The sequence below is a fragment of the Ranitomeya imitator genome, chromosome 1 (assembly GCF_032444005.1).
Source record: "Ranitomeya imitator isolate aRanImi1 chromosome 1, aRanImi1.pri, whole genome shotgun sequence".
NCBI lineage: Eukaryota > Metazoa > Chordata > Amphibia > Anura > Dendrobatidae > Ranitomeya > Ranitomeya imitator.
The window spans coordinates 832,027,336-832,050,535 of record NC_091282.1 but is presented as its reverse complement, the minus strand read 5'-3'; the positions used below and the strand labels follow the sequence as shown (position 1 = coordinate 832,050,535).

Sequence of the window (23,200 nt, the reverse complement as noted above, 5' to 3'; positions counted from 1 at the left end):
ACTGCACACTGTGTTGCCTGATTGCCGGCCATAACAGTCAAAGCTGGAGCAAATAGAAACAAAAGATCAGCACTGAAAATAAGCACACAGCAACTGTGCTTCAGAAAAAGAAATAAACACTTATCTTTGCTGAACTGGCAGCTAGGCAGGTGAGGCCAGGCAGAGATCCAATACTTCCAAAGAAACATGGACAACTGGCCAGGGCTAATGAATCCTGCACACTTAAATATCCCAGTCAGAACAGCAATTAGCAGATACACCTGGCCAGGACTGTGACTCGGAGACAACTGCATTGCCAGCTACAACCACTGGAGGGAACCCAAGAGCAGAATTCACAACAGTAGCCACCTTTTGCTTTGATGACTGCTTTGCACACTCTTGGCATTCTCTTGATGAGTTTCAAGAGGTAGTCACCTCAGAGTAAGGCTACTTTCACACTAGCATTGTTTGGCGTACGTCGCAATGCGTCGTTTTGGAGAAAAAACGCATCCTGCAAATGTGCCTGCAGGATGTGTTTTTTCTCCATAGACTTGCATTAGCGATGCATTGCGAAACGTCCAGGGGTCTTGGACCCATAGTGTGTCTGAGTGAGCTCCCCATCCCCATGGACTGGCATCCATTGTGATTACTTTAGAGGCTGTGTATGTCCACCATCTGAGTGATTGGAGTACAGAGAGTGGGAGAACGAGCTTCTGCTCTAGCTGCCCCTGAAGTTCCAGGTCGTTCTGCAGCACACACCATTGTAGTTCTCTTGCATGGAACTGGGCCAATTTTACTGCCGGTATGCAGGAGGTTAGGGACCCCAACACCGACATGGCTCTTCTTAAAGTCATCTGTTTTTTTTTAATGTCAACATAATCATTTGTTTGATTTTTTCCTCTGGGAGGCGACACTCCTGCGCCACGGAGTCTACCGTTATCCCTAGGAAATTCTGGACCATTGCTGGCTCTAGTTTGGATTTCTTGAGGTTCAGTTGCCATCCTAGTGTCTGTAGAGTGTCCATCACTATTCTGACCTGCTCCTGACAGTGAGAAAAGTTTTTCCCCACTATCAGGAATTCATCTAAGTAGGGTATTATCAGAGTATCTTTTGTCTCTGAGATGTGCTGTGATCTCTGCAATGTTTTGTAAATGGGGCTGTTGCTATCACAAAGGGCAGAGCCCTGTACTGAAAGTGACGCAACTGGGACCCCATCTGAACTGCACTCTGAGAAACTGACGATCTTGTTGTCCGATTGAGACGTGGTAATAAGCATCCTTTAGGTCTAGGACCGCCATGTAACACCGAGGATATAGCTGCTTCACTGCTGATTTTATTGTTTCCATTTTGAAAGATGGAACTATTAGATATTTGTTGAGGCCTTTTAAATTTATTATTGTCCTCCAAGAATTGTCCGGTTTTTTTATGAGAAAAAGGGGGGAATAAAAACCTTCCATCCTTTCCTCTTTTGGAACTTCTTCCAAGACGTGGTTGTCTAGGAGTGATGTTACTTCCGCTTCCAGACTGTCTTGTTTCTCTTGGGAGGACTGTACCGGGGTCTGCATGTATCTTCTTGGAGGCCAGTGGTGGAATTTTAATTTTAGGCCTGATCCTATAATCTGTTGGATCCATGCACTGGAGGAGATCCTCTCCCAAGCTGGAAGGAAGTGAGAGAGCCTCCCTCCCACCTGAGGACAGTCACTGGGAGGGTTTTTTGGTGTCTCTGGGGGACTTGCCAAAATAGAAACCTTTTCCTCCCCTGGATTGCTTGTCAATGTTGCTCCTGTCTCGGTCTCTATACTGCTGCCTTTGGAATTTTCGGCCTCTCTGAAAGGAGCGCCAAAAGGGCTGAAATTTTCTTTTTGTCACCGGCTTTTTCGAACACTTCGTCTAATGCCGGTCCAAACAGAAAGTTACCCTCACATGGCAAAGAGCAAAGTTTCATCTTTGCCTGAGTATCTCCTGGCCAGCATTTAAGCCATACCGCACGGCGTCCTGTGTTGGCTAAAGCTGCTGACTTTGCTGCTAGTCTAGCCGAGTCTGCTGACGCCTCAGCTAGAAATACTGCCGCTGCTCTCATGGCCGGTATTGCCTCTAGGATAGTTTCTCTGGGAATTTTCTGTTCTACTTGTTCCTCCAGGTTGTCTATCCAGATTTTAAGGGATCTGGCTACACAAGTGGCCGCAATAGCTGGCCTTAGTGCTCCTGCCGAGGCTTCCCATGCTGTTTTCAGGGAACTGTCCACCTTTCTATCCAGAAGTTCTTTTAGAGAACCTAGATCCTCGAATGGCAAGGAGGATTTTCTGGCAACTTTTGAAATTTCCACATCAATTTTTGGGGCTCTATCCCAAGATGAGGACGCCTCCTCCTCAAAAGGATATCTTCTCTTTAAGGAGTTGACTATTTGTGATTTTTTTCTCCGGTTTTTGCCATTCCCTCTTAATCAGTTCTTGTAGCTGTTCATTGATAGGGAATGACATCCGTTTTTTCTTTTGCAGACCACTGAAAATTAGTTCTTGGGCTGTCTTTTTTGCCTTCTCGTCTACCAGCCCCATGGTAGAGCGAACAGCTTTTATAAGCTTATCCGTAGCCTCCGCTGGAAATGTATCCTCCTCCTCTGAGCTACTATCTGAGCAGCGGGCTGTATCTGAGTCCTCCTCTGACTCCGAGGAATCCCTTTGGGATGCTACTGAGGGGCTGGATCTGTCCCTAGATCTGGCATCTGTGTCGGCTGTCTGTAACGCTTTTACAGACCTAGAGACCTTGGACTGGATCAGAGATCTTAGGCTCTCCGTAAAGGAGGGTGTTTCCTCCGCCACTGTCTTGTTGATACACTCCTGACAGTCTTTCACTCCAAGATGTCTTTAAAGTCTTTTTACATAAGGGACATTCCTTATTTTTAGCTTTTGCCTTATATTTTTTGGGGACCTCCTATACTCCACCCCCTAATGTATGGAAGAAAAGAGGGGAGAGACAGAGATGAGAAAAGAACAAACATTAGCGTGCTGGACTATCTCGAAGTTCACTCACGACTCTGACGCTTTCAAAGTACGGGTACCGGATCCAGAGGTTGACTTGTTTTCTGTCTCCCAATGAGACTAGGGACCCCTCCTTGGTATGCCGATCTGTCTGCACGCTGTCCAAGCCGCTTGTGCTGCTGTCATGGCGGATCTGGCTCTTCTCACTTGAGCAAGATCGCCTCTCCTGCACCTCTTGCTGTGGCATTAAATGTTCTGATGAAAAGCTCTCCATCTTACACACCACCACGTAACAAGAGTAGTCACCTTCAACCTGGCCTGGTTTAGTGACACAGGGCAGCACTTCTGGTTTGTTTAAATAGATTAACTTCCTTTTTTTTTTTTAATGGATCACCTGGTTGATCCTGCCTTTACTGGCTGCAAAGCACCCTGGTGTGTGCTATAACCAGGTGTATGTCTTAATCCTATTAATTACCTGGCTGATCGTGCCTACACCACTTCTGATGCATGTAAATGCAAGCAATCACCTGGTTGATCCTGCATCTGCCACCGCTAGCGCAATGCCTGCGCTGTATAAGGACATCAAAGCGCGCCTCCAGCAACCACTTCCGGGGCGCGCTACTTAACCATTCACCTGGTTGATCCTGCCTCTGCTCCAAATGCCGCCGCTGGGTTCTGCGTGCGCACCCGGCACTTTCGGTGCGCGCTGCTCTGCTGCCCTCCAGCGTCCATGTGCATGCTACTTCCAGGCCCACACCCGACCCTTACTTCCGGTGCGTGCCAAAGATTCCGATCCTCCTGCCCCAGTGACCTGCACAAACATTCCGAGTGCTGCTGCCCAGCGATGTGCACACGCGCGGCCGCCTCTTGGGAACATTGCGCCGACAAGGCAGGAAACTCTGCAGTGTCCACTCCGTCCGACACGCCACACTCACCCCCAGATCCATGCTGCCAGATATCGATCCATACCTCTCTGCTGTCTCATGTACCACCCAGGAAGGAGGGGAGGTTAGGGGGACCATCTGCAGTGCTCAACAGGGATGGCATACCTCCGAGGAGCCTTACCTAGCCTGGGCACCGATGTGCCACACAGGCTGCATGGCCACCATAGTCAACAGGGAGGGAGCACCATTGTGAACTCCAAGGACAATTAGAAGGTGTTTTTTTTTTTTTTGTGGCAACAGGGATGGCCGCCGAGGCTCCATCTTCACCCAGGCATTGCCTCACGGGTTGTGGCCATGGGGGGGGGGGGGGGGGGGGGCAAGGAATACATGGCCCCCAAAGTGACTACCGGAACCTGGTGATGGGTGCAGCAGACCAGCGCCTGCCCAAATCCACCCGACCCAGGCATCCTCTTCTGTCTTCATCAGAAGTCTTCATCTTGAGGGTTCCCCTTCAAGGACAGGAAACCAACTGCTGTGGCGAGAAGAGCCGCCCCTTTTATCTTGAAGGTTTCCGGTCCTTGCTGGGTAGATCCCCTCTCTCGTGGTACCATCATGTATGATGGAAAAATTATGCTGAAGTAGACATGTGGTAAATGTTACTATAACCTTTGCGTGGCCCAACTCTGATTTAGCAGCAAAAAAAAAAAAAATTGCAAAACTGCAACTTTTTTGCCAAATTTCCACAAATAAAACTCAGAAAAAATAGTCCTAAATTTACCACTAACATGTAACAATACATTCTCAGAATTAGTGGGATCTGTTGAAGTGTTCCGCAGTTATTGCCTCAAAGTGACAGTGGTCAGAGTTAAAAACATTGGCCCGGTAACAAAAACTGGCTCCGATGCAAAAGAGTTTTTTTTTTTTTTTAAAGTTGGATATCAATGACAGCCAATCTCTGACACATACCATTAACCCCTTCATCCCCTGACAGTTTTCACTTTCCAGACCAGGCCAGTTTCTCCAATTTTGACCTGTGTCACTTTGAGGTTATAATTCTAGAACACATGCCAGTAATTGAGAAATGTAACAATTTTCAAGCTATATTTTTATGCCCTTAAACAAGAGAGAGTTATATCACACAAACTGCTAATAAACAACATTTACCACATCTCTACTATACATCATTCATTTCATAATTTTTTTTTTTTTTTTTGGAGGATTCAAAATTGGGGGCTTATGCGACAGAAAATACCAAAGAGTGATACCATTTTATAAACTACATTCTGCAAGAGTGCAGAACTGCTGCAGGCCGCAGGCTGGGATGAGGGCGTGTTTAGATGTGCGCTGATGTGGGTGTTCGGCGTTGCCAGGGCTCGCCAACAGTTTGTGAAAGCCCAGAGCCCCTGCACTTTCCATGGTTTACTAGGCGGTGGACTCCAGGAAAATGGCTGCTGGGGCAGCGTATGCGCAGATTGAGATCTCAGGAGATGAAATCTCAGCGCTCCACTCTTGCCTGCTCCAGCAGTGACCCCGCTTCACAGCAGCCACCACCCCCAGTAAGCAATATGATGTATGGATTATAAGACGCACCATAATTTTATTTAAAAAAAAAATTTTCTCCTCAAAATTTGGGGTGCACCTTATAATCCGCAAAATACGGTATGTGGGTAATGTGAATTAAAGGTTTAGTCTTAAAAAACAGAAAAAAACAAATATAAATGTTTTATTTAGAATTAATGCAAGAACTTATATCACAAAAACACATTAAACTTCCACTGACATAGCAGTAATCTGGAGTGCGCATTTATTCAACATCAAACATGCAAAAAAATAATTCAATAAAGATTATCTGGACTGAAGAACTTCCATCTCCCCCCACTATCTGCTCCCCTGGGGTCCAGTAACTACACCAGTAAGAACAAGATGTTGACAATAATTCACAACTCCTCTTAATAGACTAAAGAAAAAAAATTGCTCTAAAAAGTTGCAGGACATCGCAGGTTTCTAATCTTCGTCAGAAGAATCTCTTTCAAATGTGTAAGCCATGAAGCAAGCGTCCGGTCTCTTAGGGACAAGGGGATGTCCAGGTCTCACAATCTCAAAGCCCAAAAAGCTGAAGGTCCGAAGGAGCGCAGCTGAAATTAAAGCAAATCCATAGTTAAATCTTGAACTTTAAATGGCAGACACTACCTTAGGCCGGAGTCACACTACAGCGAGATACGGCCGAGTCTCGCAAGTTAAAAACAAGCTCTGGCAGCGGTACTCCAGAGCGGATCGTGCAGCTCCATGCATTGCTGTGCAGCCGCACACTCCGCTCCGGAGTGTCGGTGCCAGAGCTGGGTTTTAACCAGCAAGACTCAGCCGTATCTCGCTGTGTGTGATCCCAGCCTTAGACAGGTTTCCACGACATGTACTGTAGAGTGGCCAGTAATATACTATGCAGGTCTGATCTCACAGTATGTTCCCATGTTGCACATTTGTTGTAAGGCTGGGGTCACAGGAGAGTATTCTCTCACGCAAGAGCATCAGCTTGATTATGCCACTGAGCAGACTCCTCTTAGTGTGATCCGATTCCATCACATGCAAGAATCTCTGCAAAGGTGTGGAGATTGAGACCACAAATGTCAGACTGTTGTTCACTCACACCCATAACAGATGCACACGATGCGGATGCCAGAGCCACTCTGCGATTTTAGATTTTTTTTCTCACCGTGCCAAATCGGCAAAAAAAAAAAAATTTATAATATATATATATATATATATATATATATATATATATATATATATATATATATATATATATATATATATATATATATATATACATACATACACACTATATCCGATATATGATCTACACTACCTCATAGAACACTTGTCCGAGTGCCGTCCGATATAACATTGCCCAGCATTTGTCTGCGTTACACACTCGCGTGAGCAAGCCCTAATGAACAGTGAGATGCAGACGTTACTGAAACCCAGTCTGCAGTGTGGGGTTCACCCTGACTGTCATATGCCACAGTGCCACTTGAAAGGCTATGAAATAACATTAACCTGTCTGAAAGGGGAGGGGGTGTTTGTTTTGCAGAATAAACTTACATTTTCATTGCAACTTTTCCTCAGTTTGTCATCACTGACAACCTGAGCTATGTATTTAACCCCTTCAAGACCTTTCATTTTTTGCTCCCCTTCTTCCCAGAGCCAAAACTTTAATTTTCCTGTCAATATGGCCATGTGAAGGGTTGTTTTTAGCAGGACAAGTTGTACTTTTGAACAACATCATTGGTTTTACCATGTCATGTCCTGTAAAACAGGAAGAAAAATTCCAAGTGTGGTGAAATTGCGTAAAAAACAAAAAAAAGTGCAGTCCCACAGTTTTTTTGGTTTGGCATTTTGCTAGGTTTGCTAAATGCTAAAACTGACCTGCCATTATGATTCTCCAGGTCATTATGAGTTCATAGACACCAAACATGTCTAGGTTCTTTTTTATTTAAGTGGTGAAAAAAACCTCCAAACTGTTAAAACAAAAAAAAAAAATTGCACCATTTTCTAATACTCGTAGCATTTCCATTTTTCGTGATCTTAGGTTGGGTGAGGGCTTATTTTTTGCGTGCCGAGCTGATGTTTTTAATGATCAAAAGATTGTATGTTATCACCCGTTATTGCATTTTAATGCAATGTCACAGCAACCAAAAAAAAAAAAAAAAGAAAGTAATTCTGGCGTTTTGACTTTCTCACTATTCCGTTTAGCCATCAGGTTAGTCCTTTTTATTGATAGATCGGGAGATTCTGAACGCTGTCATACCAAATATGTGTATTTTTTTATTGTTTTATCTTGAATGGGGCAAGGGGGGGGCGCATTTAAACTTTTTTTATTTTTTTTATTTTGGCAGGCATCAATCTCCATGGGAGATTAGAAGCTGCCATATCAATTGGCGCAGCCACATACAGGCGATGATCAGATCATTTAATATGTAGCTGAATTACTCACTTGCTATGAGCGCCGACCACTAGGCGGTGCTCACAGCAAGCTGGTAGTGACAACCATAGAGGTCTCCAGGAGACCTCTGGTTGTCATGCCAACCCACCAGTGACCTGCAATCACGTGACAGGGGTCTCTGGTGGGTGGATTTCCGGCACGATTGCTGAAAATGCATGTTAAATGCCTGTGTCAGTGTTTGACAGCGGCATTTAACAGGTTAGTAGCCCAGGTGGATCACGAAGCCACCCGCAGATGTTCCGGGCACATGTCAGCTGTTCAAAACAGCTGACATGTGCCAAAGAGGTGCAGGCTCACCGCTGAAGACCACACAAAAAGGGGAGGAGTCCAATGACCGATAAATACGTCATTGGTCATTAAGCGATCAAATGTGCATTTGATTTCTAAACAAGAAACTTCTTGGAAAACATTTTGTATCTTTTTAGAAATACTGTTCATATTTTAAAGCCAACTGAAAACCTAAACAAGGAGGAGCCATCTTGCCCCTCCTAGTAACATACCTATTGCAGTCTGCTCTGCAGCAGGCTTCTTTCTAAAGCCGCACTATAGCAGGTCCTAATTGTAGAAAGTAAGCAGACCTTGGGGCCCTCATCAATACCCTCCACTAAAGCATGGCAATTATTCCGCAGTATGTCATGGAGGAGAAATGGGTGAAAATGGGCATAAATACTCAACTTGAAGCTCTGCTATTCCAAACAATCTGCAGTAAGGATTATGTTAGGGTATCACTAGTATTTAGGCCACTTCCACACAATAGTATTTTGCATCAGCATCTATAAACCCCAAACCTAGCACACAAGATTTTCCTTCTATTCCTGTAAGGTCATCAAATGGTGCCATAAACATGGCTTAATTTAGGAGGGGTTATATAAAAGATTTACAATATAAATTTCTGCAAATATAATAAACTGCCAACACTGGGTTTCAGATTGACAACCTCATTGTCATATTTGAAGGTAGGATGGATTTTCTCTGTACATGTAAACAGTATTGTCCATTTCATATGGGACAGAATTGCTGCTTCCGACAGGTTTAGGAAGTTTATTATCTTTATGAATTATGAGCTGATGCATATTAGAATTCCCAATAGTCATTAAGCATATGGCGGTCAGGCTGGTCAACAAGTTTTAAGCCCCAAAAAACAGCAGAAAAAAAAAAAAAAAGGCAGCATTGCATACCTGGCCAGGTCTTTGAACAAATGCACTACAGGATAGAGCCAGCCCATATAGCAAGATGTTGGAAACAAAGGTCTTGTATACAGGGGTGTTCACACTGGGATGCATTTAGGCTACGTTCACATTAGCGTTTTGCGGGGCTGCGTCGGGCGCAGGCGCGGCGACGCATGCGTCCCTATATTTAACATGGGGGCGCATGGACATGCATTGTCTTGCGTTTTGTGACGCATGCGTCTTTTTTTGGCGCAAGCGTCAGGGCGCAGAAGACGCAGCAAGTTGCATTTTTTTTGCGTCCAAAATCATGCCAAAAGAGGACGCATGCGTCACAAAATGATGCGTTTTGCATGCGTTCTTGTTTGCGTTGCGTCGCCGACGCAGCACCGCACAACGCAAATGTGAACGTAGCCTTAGAGAGTGCTGGCCAGCCCGCCTAATGGAACAGTATGGCCGTGACTAATAGGCTGTGAACCAGACACTATGCATTTCCTTTATGTGAACAGAGCCCTATACAGGCCTTTATTGTGAAAATGTATACTGGGCAATCACCCCCTCCATGAATGGGTAGGTGGCGAGTGGCTGTATTTAGTATTTTGCATCTGTGTTGCCAACATCTTTACTACATGGGCTGGCTGCATCCTATAGTGCATTTGTTCAGAGACCTGGGCAGGTAAGCGGTGCGGTTTTTTTTTTTTTTTACATTTTTGGAGAATTTTAGCCCTCTTGTGGCTTTGCTATTAGTTAAGTTTTAATCCCACAATACATATCAGCAGGACTGCACTATGCACTGAAAAGTAAAAGTTGGAAAAACTCAGGTTATTCAGAAAATTCACCTCTGTCATCTCTGTTCTTGTGGAAACAGATGAAGACATGATCGACTTGGAGTTGCTCTTCCGCAAATTCCAACAGAACAGCAAAGCTAGAAGAAAGGAAAGTTAGAGTTAACATTAACAGAAGGTACATGGGACAAAAGTAGAAACCAATTCATGGCCTACAAAAAGCAGTTCTGCACCTCACCAAAATTAATATTGAGAACTGTAAGGCTAGGGTCACATTGCGTTAGTGCAATCCGTTTAGCGCTAGCGGGTTGCGCTAACGCAATGTTTTTAACGGGGCCGCGGTAACGTCCCCGCTCTCGCAGATCCCCGATCTGCAAGAGCGGGGAACGGACTGCGGGCGCGCCTCGGACGCTGCAAGCAGCGTCCGCGGCGCGTCGCTAGCGCGTGCCGAACATGGCACGCGCTAGTGCTGCGCGTTCCCATTGCCGTGAATGGGCGCGCTAACGGACGCGTTGCACGGCGTTAATTTCGCCGTGCAACGCTGTCCGTTAGCGCGTTCCCATTAACGCAATGGGAACCTAGCCTAGGCCTACCTCATTCTCAGAAAGACACTTCATGTAGGATTATAAAGCCACTTTCCATAATTGTTAAGTCTTCCTGCCTATTAGCTACATCAGTTTAAATGGCTTTGCAAAGGTTCAGATGATTATATAATTTTTTGTCATCTGTGCGTTGTCCATTTGCAAGTCAAACAGAATACAAAGAGCACAAGATTTAATACAAGTCAATGGAGTAGTTCATGTGACTTCTTCCCCTTTTCATTTTTGTGTATGTATCAATGGTCCAAGTAGCAACATACACACCATTGGCGATTATTTTCTCATGACGAATTGGCATGCGAGAACAATCACAGCATACTGCAAATGGCAGCGAGACTCTACTCACTCTCATCCATATCAGTCTATGGGTGCGAGTGACAACAACTGTTGTTTAATATACACCGGCAGCATAGGGGGATGGAGAAATTAATGTCTCCACCTACTCTGCTGCTGAGCTCCGGTCCTCATTGCATGAGGATCAGTGCGCAGTAGCATGACACTCCGATCCCATTTACAGGGAAGCAGGAGCTGAGGGTCATTAGCATATTGTATCGGAAGCCATATGCTAGTGTGACTCCAGCCTTATACTGGCCATCCCTGAATCCAGCACTGGCTTTGCCACCATCTTGGGCTCTGTCTATAGCACTTAACTCCGCAGCTCTCTGCATCTATATTGGCATAGCAGCTGAGCATAGTCATGGTCACAGCTGCATTTCCATCAATGAAATGTCTGCACTGCTGAAAAAGATAAGTCAGGGCAACAGCAGACACCGCCTCAGCCCCAGAGAGGGCAAGTAAATAGTGATGACGTTCACACCGACCACTGAACTGTGCCTAGGGACATTGTTTATTGAAAACAAAAAACGATTGCTGTGTGTATTTTAGCTGTAATCTGCAATGGTGGCAAGTTTTAATAGAGTAAGGCTATGTGCAGACAGTGCATTTTTGATGCGGTTTTTCTGCACGGAAATTGGCCCAAAACGCTATGGAATCCTTACGCAAGCTAATTCAATGACAATCCTGAAGTGTTGTGCACATGATCAGTAAATTTCCGTGAGTATTTGCAGCTTTTTTTCCCGCAGCATGTCAATTCTTTTTGCGTTTCTGCAGCGTTTTTCACCCATTGACTTCAATTGAGTCAGTCAAATCTGCAGCAAAAATACAGGTATAAAAATGTTTGCGGATTTGCTGAGTTTGTTTTACCAGTTTCCTATGGCATTTTCCACGCTGTCGTCTGCGTGACAGCGTGGGAAACACCAGCACGGTAGTTTTTATTGGCGGTAACGCTACCTGTCAAGTCCACTGGTCAGAGCACTGCGGGATCGTGCTGGCAGATGTCAGCCTGACCCCACATCTGTGACCCGCAGGCATGGGCTGAGGAGACTACTGCTCCCATTGGGCTACATCTGTTGTCACTATGTATAGTGACAGCAGGGGCCGCTGATGGGAGACCTAGTCTCATCTGCAGATGCCTATAAATCAGTTAAATAAAATAATTACATGTTAAAAAAAACAAACAAAAAAAACATACACACACACCTAATGCTCAATCCCAGATGCCCTCATCTCCCAGAAAAATAAACCAACGTATACTGATGTGTCTGCTGTAGTCCACGTAATCCCACATGTAGAACTGTTACATTGGGACGATACACTGCGTAAGCGAGTACCTATCAGTGTAACACCGAGCTGCTGTGAGACCGGTCCGGTGATCTCCCTTATCGCACCACTGCGTAAGCACTTTGCCACTCAGCAGTGGTGCCATAAGGGAGATCACTGGGGCTGATCAGCTAATGTTCAAATCACCCCCTTTTGTGGTATTCAAAATGTAAACAAAAAACAAACCACATTTGGCATCACCATGTTCAGATGGCCCAGTCAATATAAAAAAAAAAATATATATATAACCTGGTTGTTAAATGACGTAACGAGAAAAAAACAAAACAAAAAAAACAAACAAACCCACTAACCAAAACGAATATACCTCCGGTCATGAAGGGGTTAACAGTCCTACATAGGCTGACTGTTTACTTATCGGCTTAGTAGTGATGAGCAATAATAACTTAAATATCTTTATTTAAGCTCAAAAAAGCCTTCATTGCTGCACAAAACCGCATGTAAAACCCGCATACTAAAGACGCGCGTTTTTGCCACAAAGTTTTTCTTGCCAAGAGATTCAGAAACGTTGCAGAAATTTCTGCAAGAAAATACTCACTGTGAGCACATAGCCTAAGCATTGTCCTAAAGCTGGCCACATGACTGCAGCACAGGAGTGTACACATTGGAGCTGCATAGCAGCCATGCCACTACTAATCCTCAGTAATACACCCTCACCTAGAAAGGGTGGTGGGAGGCTGGAGAGCAGCACACCTTTATGAAAAACATTTAGGATAGGAAAAAAAAAAAAACTATTAGGCTTCTTTCACACTTCAGTTGTTTGGCGTCAGTCACTTCCGACATAGTGACGGATCGACAGATCCGTCACAATTGTTGAGAAAACTGTTCTAACGGATCCGTTTTTTTACGGATCCGTTACTTGGGGGTTGTCTGGGAAAAGTATCTACTTTTTGGAGCATGCGCAATTGAAAAAGCGGATTGGGGCGACGAATCCACCGAAATGGCGCTCGCGACGGATCCGTCGCCCATAGGCGGCCATTCTATGCAATAGCGTGCGCGACGGATCCGTTCCCTCCAACATACACAATTTTTTGACCATGATTTTTTTTTTTTTTAAACACACAGCTAAACGACAGGGACGATTTTTAATCTTTTCTTGGAAGTTTTTCCCCCTTAAGGTTGAGAACACATGAGGTTAGCAAGTTCGCAAGAACATATGGCTCATTAAGAATTGATTGACCACTGGTTTTATAGGAATGCAGAGCTTAAGGTACCTTCACACATAACGATATCGTTGCTTTTTGTGACGTAGCAACGATATCGTTAAGGAAATCGTTCTGTGTGACAGCGACCAACGATCAGGCCCCTGCTGGGAGATCGTTGGTCGCTGAACAAAATCCAGAACTTTATTTCGTCGCTGGATCTCCCATGGACATCGCTGGATCGGCGTGTGTGACACCGATCCAGCGATGTCTTCACTGGTAACCAGGGTAAACATCGGGTAACTAAGCGCAGGGCCGCGCTCTGCACTCCTTCTGTACTGGCTGTGAGCGTCGGTCAGCCGGAAAGCAGAGCGGTGACGTCACCGCTCTGCTTTCCGGCTGGCGCTCACAGCCAGTACAGGAGGAGTGCAGAGAAGCACAGCGCCGGGGACAGACAGCGGTAGGTAAGTATGTAGTGTTTTTTTTTTTTACTTTTACGCTGGTAACCAGGGTAAACATCGGGTTACTAAGCGCGGCCCTGCGCTTAGTAACCCGATGTTTACCCTGGTTACCCGGGGACTTCGGGAACGTTGGTCGCTGGAGAGCTGTGTGTGACAGCTCTCCAGCGACCAAACAGCGACGCTGCAGCGATCCGGATCGTTGTCGGTATCGCTGCAGCGTCGCTTAATGTGAAGGGGCCTTTAGTCTAAAATACTGGGACAGCACAGCTATAGTTGGTGGAAACTTCAGGAAATCTGATCTCAGTATAAGGGCACGTTCACCTATTCCGTATTTTCCCCTCAGTAATTGTAAGCCAAAACCAGGAGTGGGTGAGAAATACAGGAGTGGTGACGTGTTACTACACTTTTGCAAAGATTGTTCCTCTCGGAGAGGAAAAAGTCAGATAGCTGTAGAACTTGGACAAGATTCACAACACAATGCTCAGACTGGCCGTCAACTGGCAACTCTCCTGACCAAATCTTGGCAGCTGAATAGAAATAGATGCTGTCATGCTTGGGTCAGGAGAGCAGTCTGCAAGTGCTGCGATCCCCGTCAGATGGCTCCGTAAAAGGCATGGTACAGTACAAAGTTTTATGACATTTCAGAGACTTACCTATCTTTGCTCCCATCAGGGAGTGCGCCGGTCGGGATTTCTACATATAGGTTATTATTGTTTAACACGGCTCTCCAATCCACTTGCTTTCCATCTGTTAGCTTACATTGGACGTTAAGAATTCTAGTCCTGTTATTGGACGCAAGATCTTCTGTAATGATCAGCCTATTATCCTAAAGAAAGCAACGGACAAGTAAAATAGAGGTGAGGCTTACTGCCTTGGCATACATTCAATCACCACTCTGGTAGGGAGAGAAAGAAAGTTGGAGTAGAAGCACCAATTTATGCTCCCTGCATATGGTTAGAATACTTAGTCGCAGTCTTCAGCTGTTCTCAGCACTGCTCTGGTCATCTGCTAGTTGCGATAGATGCACCATTATCAATTTAGTGTTTGCTGTGCGGACCAGAAATCACTACTCAGTGTAGGACTATTAGAGCCATAAGGAGGCTCTCAGACTTACAATGAAAGCTAACAAAAAAGGCCACACACCCTTAGTATTAAATGTATAGGTACACGAAGGGCTCAGCACCTTATTCACAAGTCGTTCCCAGACATATTTGAATTGTGAGCTATGCCTGGTTTTTGTTTTATTTCTTCACTTCCCCATTCAGATGAGGCCTGGCTTTGCACATGGAGAGGTAAGACATTCGTGACAGGGACCATCCATATTTAGGTACACCTTGACGTGGTTGGATGGCTTTTGCACCCTTTGATCAAAAACCACCAAGTACCTTACATATTTATCATATTCAGCAATAGTGGTGTTCATATATTCAATCGCAGTGTGTTGACGCACAGTGTATTTTACATTGAGAGCTTGTGACCGCTCACTCCGACGTCCGGTCAGGTCCAGAACAGAAAAGAGCAAAACACTGCCTGCAATGTGGCTGGCAAGATTTTTTATACAGGCATTAGGGATATCAATCCGGAGGTGGAATACAAGATGGAGGGGTGCTTTCAGAATTAAGAAATATATAAAGATATGCAATACTTACAGAATAAAATAAATTAGCTGAAAGATTGTGATCCCTTTGACTATTCCCTCGCCCACCTGGGATCTTCAGGGGTGGGTGAGGGACATCAGGAACACCACCGAGGCCCGGGACCCAGGTTACTACAGCAATTGAAAGAAACCCTGGAACTAATGAGAAAAGGGGGGGGGGGGTAAAAAAAAAAAAAAAAAAAAGTTAGAACAGTTACAACAGAACTTGTATAGTTGTGACTATTGTAAAATAATGTATGTTTAAGGAGATTCTCATCTTTGTAAATGGATAAGATGCTACAAAGTACTTGTTAAAAACATGCAACTGCAGTTTACCTCTTAATAAAAATCTCTGATCTCAAGAATGGATACTCATTTCTTGCTATATGGCCAGCTACCTGCCATCTCTGCAGTTTATCAGTGATGGTCAGCTTCCAAGCAATGGTCAGATGGTGACCTGCATTGCTCTGATGCTGCCTCACCTTTCACAGTTGGGATTAGGGCATGACGCATGTACTGGCCCGAGCTATCAATCTTCTAGAGAGCACTGACCCAAGGGCAAGTAGAAAGCCAAGGAGTGATGTACTCCGGAAGAAACTGCAGGAGAACAAGTCTTTACAGAGGAATTGAAATCACATGCTTGTATGGGTAAACTATGCTGGTCATAGCCAACAGATCAAGGAAACCTTTCTAAATTCTTCACTGTGCGGTTCGTCCTCCTAGGAGTTTATGAATACATTGACAATTGGTAAAGCTGAATGGGTGCTCTCTTCGAGGCACTGTCATTTACATCCATCACGTCTAGTCACTAGCAGAGGGCGATCACTGCTACCGATTAGATAAGCGGTTTATACAACTGAAAGCAATCCCATGGTTCAACCATCGACAGAGGGGATACATTTAGTAGATAAAATCGGCCATGACAGCTAAAATATCTTGTTATAAGTGCAAAGATGATGGAAAAGTGCAACCCCACATGGGCCGATACCTGCTGCACCTAATACACATCACCTAGCTACAAAAGGATTGTGATCGCCATCGTATGAAGACCTGACTCCTCCCTATGCACCATCTCACCCCGCAGCTCACGTCATCTCACCAGATGCCCACGGGGGATTACAGCAGCCATCTACAGAAAGCTTTACGCTGACCCCACCCCCGTGCTGTATACCAGGTGTATACCAGCGGCTCTTCCATCAACTGCTATGGGCACTGCCACTACCAGTCAGCAGGCCGCATTTACCAGTCCTGGCCACAAGGAGAACACCGTACAGAAGTGCACAATCATCACAGGCCTCATCCACTCTGAATCACTGTGGAAAATCACCAGCACGCCTACACGCCTCGGGGACAGCACACACCGCCATTAACCCTTTACCAGCCCTGAGATCCCCACCACATAGAGAAGGCCACTGCTTACTAGGGAGGTCAGAGAATTCAGCAGCATAAAAACATCCCCATACAACCTGAGCAAGTGATAGATATATTTTAGTGATGAGCGAACGTGCTTGGATAAGGGGTTATCCGGGCATCCTTGGTACCATCGAAAAATGGGTTGGAGTCCCCACGGCTGCTTGACATACGCAACACATGACGTTTTTACCCAACAGGATGGATACATACACACATACTTGTATATACCAGTGCCAGGCGACCCCTTAGAGCACAGAACGGGGAGATATATATAGATAGAGATAGATAGATAGATAGATATATACACACATATATAGATATATTTATACACACACACACCGAGATATACACACACACGTAAACCTATACCACGTGACCCCTATAGAGCACAGCACTCGGCTGCCACACCTGAGCGACGTCACCCAGGTGCCACTTGGAGCAGGGGCGCGCACGCCACCTAGAGGCCAGGGCGCGCAGCACACGGCCGGCACTAGGACCCCGCTGCTGAGGGGACAGGTTACACACACGGCCTCCTACCTTTCACTACTATTACTGGGAATACTCAGGAGAGGCATGGTGATGCTGCTTTTATTTCCTTCTTTTTCTCTGGCAAAGCAATGGCTATTCAGTATCCGCTGGAGGGAGGATTTCACCATCCGGCCTCTCTGGTCACGGAACCAGAAACTCGCCGACCTTCTGCCTCTTCAGTCGGAGTCTATCAAAATGGCGAATAGCTGCTTAGAATAACAGCTTTTAGTGTTCGGCTCTGGCCCCGCCCACAGTCTGTCAGCAGCGTCATCCAATGCCTGGGGTCGCGCGCTCCGACAGTCAGCAGGAGATTGGCGGAGGGGAAAAATAAAAATCACGTGACCCTTCCCCGCGCTCCCCTCCCTCGCCCGGCAACAGCGCGCACATGAGATGCCGGGCCAGTGACGTCACTGACGAGACCGCGCACCGATACGGAATTACAAGCACAAGTGTATTAACTCCCGAGTCGGTGAAAGCCCACTCTCCGCGATTGGCACTGCGGCGACACCCGTTGTCAGAGCCAGGTCAGAAAGTAAGTGTCTGGGCATTTGGGTATAAAACACCTAAACTACGGGTGCCAGCATTACTCCTACACGAGTGTTATACCCGGTGGAACACGCAGTGACGCACTTGTTGCTATGGTACCTTAGTCACGTGGTAAGATGACGTTGGCGGAACAGTAAAGTGCGACTCGGGTGAAGGTCGTGTCTAGAATGGCGCTGGCCTGGAAATGTAAGGACGTACTAGTCACGTGGGAGAGGATGCCCACGTGATGCTAACCAATGTCTACATGTATACACAGTGCTGATTGTGGTGAGGAGATACATGTATACACAGTGCTGATTGTGGTGAGGAGATACATGTATACACAGTGCTGATTGTGGTGGGGAGATACATGTATACACAGTGCTGATTGTGGTGAGGAGATACATGTATACACACAGTGCTGATTGTGGTGGGGAGATACATGTATACACAGTGCTGATTGTGGTGAGGAGATACATGTATACACAGTGCTGATTGTGGTGAGGAGATACATGTATACACAGAGTGCTGATTGTGGTGAGGAGATACATGTATACACAGTGCTGATTGTGGTGAGGAGATACATGTATACACAGTGCTGATTGTGGTGAGGAGATACATGTATACACAGTGCTGATTGTGGTGAGGAGATACATGTATACACAGTGCTGATTGTGGTGGGGAGATACATGTATACACAGTGCCGATTGTGGTGGGGAGATACATGTATACATAGTGCTGATTGTGGTGGGGAGATACATGTATACATAGTGCTGATTGTGGTGAGGAGATACATGTATACATAGTGCCGATTGTGGTGAGGAGATACATGTATACACAGTGCTGATTGTGGTGAGGAGATACATGTATACACAGTGCTGATTGTGGTGAGGAGATACATGTATACACAGAGTGCTGATTGTGGTGAGGAGATACATGTATACACAGTGCTGATTGTGGTGAGGAGATACATGTATACACAGTGCTGATTGTGGTGAGGAGATACATGTATACACAGTGCTGATTGTGGTGGGGAGATACATGTATACACAGTGCCGATTGTGGTGGGGAGATACATGTATACATAGTGCTGATTGTGGTGGGGAGATACATGTATACATAGTGCTGATTGTGGTGAGGAGATACATGTATACATAGTGCCGATTGTGGTGAGGAGATACATGTATACACAGTGCTGATTGTGGTGAGGAGATACATGTATACACAGTGCTGATTGTGGTGAGGAGATACATGTATACACAGAGTGCTGATTGTGGTGAGGAGATACATGTATACATAGTGCTGATTGTGGTGAGGAGATACATGTATACACAGTGCTGATTGTGGTGGGGAGATACATGTATACATAGTGCTGATTGTGGTGAGGAGATACATGTATACACAGTGCCGATTGTGGTGGGGAGATACATGTATACATAGTGCTGATTGTGGTGAGGAGATACATGTATACACAGTGCTGATTGTGGTGGGGAGATACATGTACACATAGTGCCGATTGTGGTGGGGAGATACATGTATACATAGTGCTGATTGTGGTGAGGAGATACATGTATACACAGTGCCGATTGTGGTGGGGAGATACATGTATACATAGTGCTGATTGTGGTGAGGAGATACATGTATACACAGTGCTGATTGTGGTGGGGAGATACATGTATACATAGTGCCGATTGTGGTGGGGAGATACATGTATACATAGTGCTGATTGTGGTGAGGAGATACATGTATACATAGTGCCGATTGTGGTGGGGAGATACATGTATACATAGTGCTGATTGTGGTGGGGAGATACATGTATACACAGTGCCGATTGTGGTGGGGAGATACATGTATACATAGTGCTGATTGTGGTGAGGAGATACATGTATACACAGTGCTGATTGTGGTGAGGAGATACATGTATACACAGTGCTGATTGTGGTGGGGAGATACATGTACACATAGTGCCGATTGTGGTGGGGAGATACATGTATACATAGTGCTGATTGTGGTGAGGAGATACATGTATACACAGTGCTGATTGTGGTGGGGAGATACATGTATACATAGTGCTGATTGTGGTGAGGAGATACATGTATACACAGTGCTGATTGTGGTGGGGAGATACATGTATACACAGTGCTGATTGTGGTGAGGAGATACATGTATACACAGTGCTGATTGTGGTGGGGAGATACATGTACACATAGTGCCGATTGTGGTGGGGAGATACATGTATACATAGTGCTGATTGTGGTGAGGAGATACATGTATACACAGTGCCGATTGTGGTGGGGAGATACATGTATACATAGTGCTGATTGTGGTGAGGAGATACATGTATACACAGTGCTGATTGTGGTGAGGAGATACATGTATACACAGTGCTGATTGTGGTGAGGAGATACATGTATACACAGTGCTGATTGTGGTGGGGAGATACATGTACACATAGTGCCGATTGTGGTGAGGAGATACATGTATACATAGTGCTGATTGTGGTGGGGAGATACATGTATACATAGTGCTGATTGTGGTGAGGAGATACATGTATACATAGTGCTGATTGTGGTGAGGAGATACATGTATACACAGTGCTGATTGTGGTGAGGAGATACATGTATACACAGTGCTGATTGTGGTGGGGAGATACATGTATACACAGTGCTGATTGTGGTGGGGAGATACATGTATACATAGTGCTGATTGTGGTGGGGAGATACATGTATACATAGTGCTGATTGTGGTGGGGAGATACATGTATACATAGTGCTGATTGTGGTGGGGAGATACATGTATACATAGTGCTGATTGTGGTGGGGAGATACATGTATACACAGTGCTGATTGTGGTGGGGAGATACATGTATACATAGTGCTGATTGTGGTGAGGAGATACATGTATACATAGTGCTGATTGTGGTGAGGAGATACATGTATACACAGTGCTGATTGTGGTGGGGAGATACATGTATACATAGTGCTGATTGTGGTGGGGAGATACATGTATACATAGTGCTGATTGTGGTGGGGAGATACATGTATACATAGTGCTGATTGTGGTGGGGAGATACATGTATACACAGTGCCGATTGTGGTGAGGAGATACATGTATACACAGTGCTGATTGTGGTGGGGAGATACATGTATACACAGTGCCGATTGTGGTGGGGAGATACATGTATACATAGTGCTGATTGTGGTGGGGAGATACATGTATACATAGTGCCGATTGTGGTGGGGAGATACATGTATACATAGTGCTGATTGTGGTGGGGAGATACATGTATACATAGTGCTGATTGTGGTGGGGAGATACATGTATACATAGTGCTGATTGTGGTGGGGAGATACATGTATACATAGTGCTGATTGTGGTGGGGAGATACATGTATACACAGTGCTGATTGTGGTGAGGAGATACATGTATACATAGTGCTGATTGTGGTGGGGAGATACATGTATACATAGTGCTGATTGTGGTGGGGAGATACATGTATACATAGTGCTGATTGTGGTGGGGAGATACATGTATACACAGTGCCGATTGTGGTGGGGAGATACATGTATACACAGTGCTGATTGTGGTGGGGAGATACATGTATACACAGTGCCGATTGTGGTGGGGAGATACATGTATACATAGTGCTGATTGTGGTGGGGAGATACATGTATACATAGTGCCGATTGTGGTGGGGAGATACATGTATACACAGTGCCGATTGTGGTGGGGAGATACATGTATACACAGTGCTGATTGTGGTGGGGAGATACATGTATACACAGTGCCGATTGTGGTGGGGAGATACATGTATACACAGTGCCGATTGTGGTGGGGAGATACATGTATACATAGTGCTGATTGTGGTGGGGAGATACATGTATACATAGTGCCGATTGTGGTGGGGAGATACATGTATACATAGTGCTGATTGTGGTGGGGAGATACATGTATACATAGTGCTGATTGTGGTGGGGAGATACATGTATACACAGTGCCGATTGTGGTGGGGAGATACATGTATACACAGTGCTGATTGTGGTGGGGAGATACATGTATACACAGTGCTGATTGTGGTGAGGAGATACATGTATACATAGTGCTGATTGTGGTGAGGAGATACATGTATACATAGTGCTGATTGTGGTGGGGAGATACATGTATACACAGTGCTGATTGTGGTGAGGAGATACATGTATACACAGTGCTGATTGTGGTGGGGAGATACATGTATACATAGTGCTGATTGTGGTGGGGAGATACATGTATACACAGTGCTGATTGTGGTGAGGAGATACATGTATACACAGTGCTGATTGTGGTGAGGAGATACATGTATACACAGAGTGCTGATTGTGGTGAGGAGATACATGTATACACAGTGCTGATTGTGGTGAGGAGATACATGTATACACAGTGCTGATTGTGGTGAGGAGATACATGTATACACAGTGCTGATTGTGGTGAGGAGATACATGTATACACAGTGCTGATTGTGGTGGGGAGATACATGTATACACAGTGCCGATTGTGGTGGGGAGATACATGTATACATAGTGCTGATTGTGGTGGGGAGATACATGTATACATAGTGCTGATTGTGGTGAGGAGATACATGTATACATAGTGCCGATTGTGGTGAGGAGATACATGTATACACAGTGCTGATTGTGGTGAGGAGATACATGTATACACAGTGCTGATTGTGGTGAGGAGATACATGTATACACAGTGCTGATTGTGGTGAGGAGATACATGTATACATAGTGCTGATTGTGGTGAGGAGATACATGTATACATAGTGCCGATTGTGGTGAGGAGATACATGTATACACAGTGCTGATTGTGGTGGGGAGATACATGTATACATAGTGCTGATTGTGGTGAGGAGATACATGTATACACAGTGCCGATTGTGGTGGGGAGATACATGTATACATAGTGCTGATTGTGGTGAGGAGATACATGTATACACAGTGCTGATTGTGGTGGGGAGATACATGTACACATAGTGCCGATTGTGGTGGGGAGATACATGTATACATAGTGCTGATTGTGGTGAGGAGATACATGTATACACAGTGCCGATTGTGGTGGGGAGATACATGTATACATAGTGCTGATTGTGGTGAGGAGATACATGTATACACAGTGCTGATTGTGGTGGGGAGATACATGTATACATAGTGCCGATTGTGGTGGGGAGATACATGTATACATAGTGCTGATTGTGGTGAGGAGATACATGTATACATAGTGCCGATTGTGGTGGGGAGATACATGTATACATAGTGCTGATTGTGGTGGGGAGATACATGTATACACAGTGCCGATTGTGGTGGGGAGATACATGTATACATAGTGCTGATTGTGGTGAGGAGATACATGTATACACAGTGCTGATTGTGGTGAGGAGATACATGTATA

At 45.2% G+C, this 23,200-nt stretch overlaps 2 protein-coding genes across 3 annotated transcripts in view; one reads left to right on the top strand and one right to left on the bottom strand.

The window, feature by feature from the left end:
• Positions 1 to 5,550: 5,550 nt before the first annotated feature.
• OAZ1 (ornithine decarboxylase antizyme 1) lies at positions 5,551 to 17,467 on the bottom strand. The gene is given in 6 exon segments (XM_069740612.1): positions 5,551 to 5,976; positions 9,847 to 9,932; positions 14,325 to 14,497; positions 15,321 to 15,407; positions 15,409 to 15,466; positions 17,258 to 17,467. Coding segments are annotated over 6 exon segments (654 nt in total). The 5' UTR covers positions 17,377 to 17,467; the 3' UTR covers positions 5,551 to 5,845.
• Positions 17,468 to 17,648: 181 nt separating this feature from the next.
• Positions 17,649 to 23,200, top strand: part of JSRP1 (junctional sarcoplasmic reticulum protein 1) — a 169,180-nt gene continuing 163,628 nt past the window's right edge. Inside the window, exon 1 of one of the 2 annotated variants that reach the window (XM_069740610.1) lies at positions 17,649 to 17,780. The gene's annotated coding sequence lies outside the window, so the exon portion shown is untranslated. Of the gene's footprint in view, positions 17,781 to 17,921; positions 17,981 to 23,200 lie in introns of those variants that run through there. The other variant, XM_069740611.1, reaches the window with a different exon arrangement.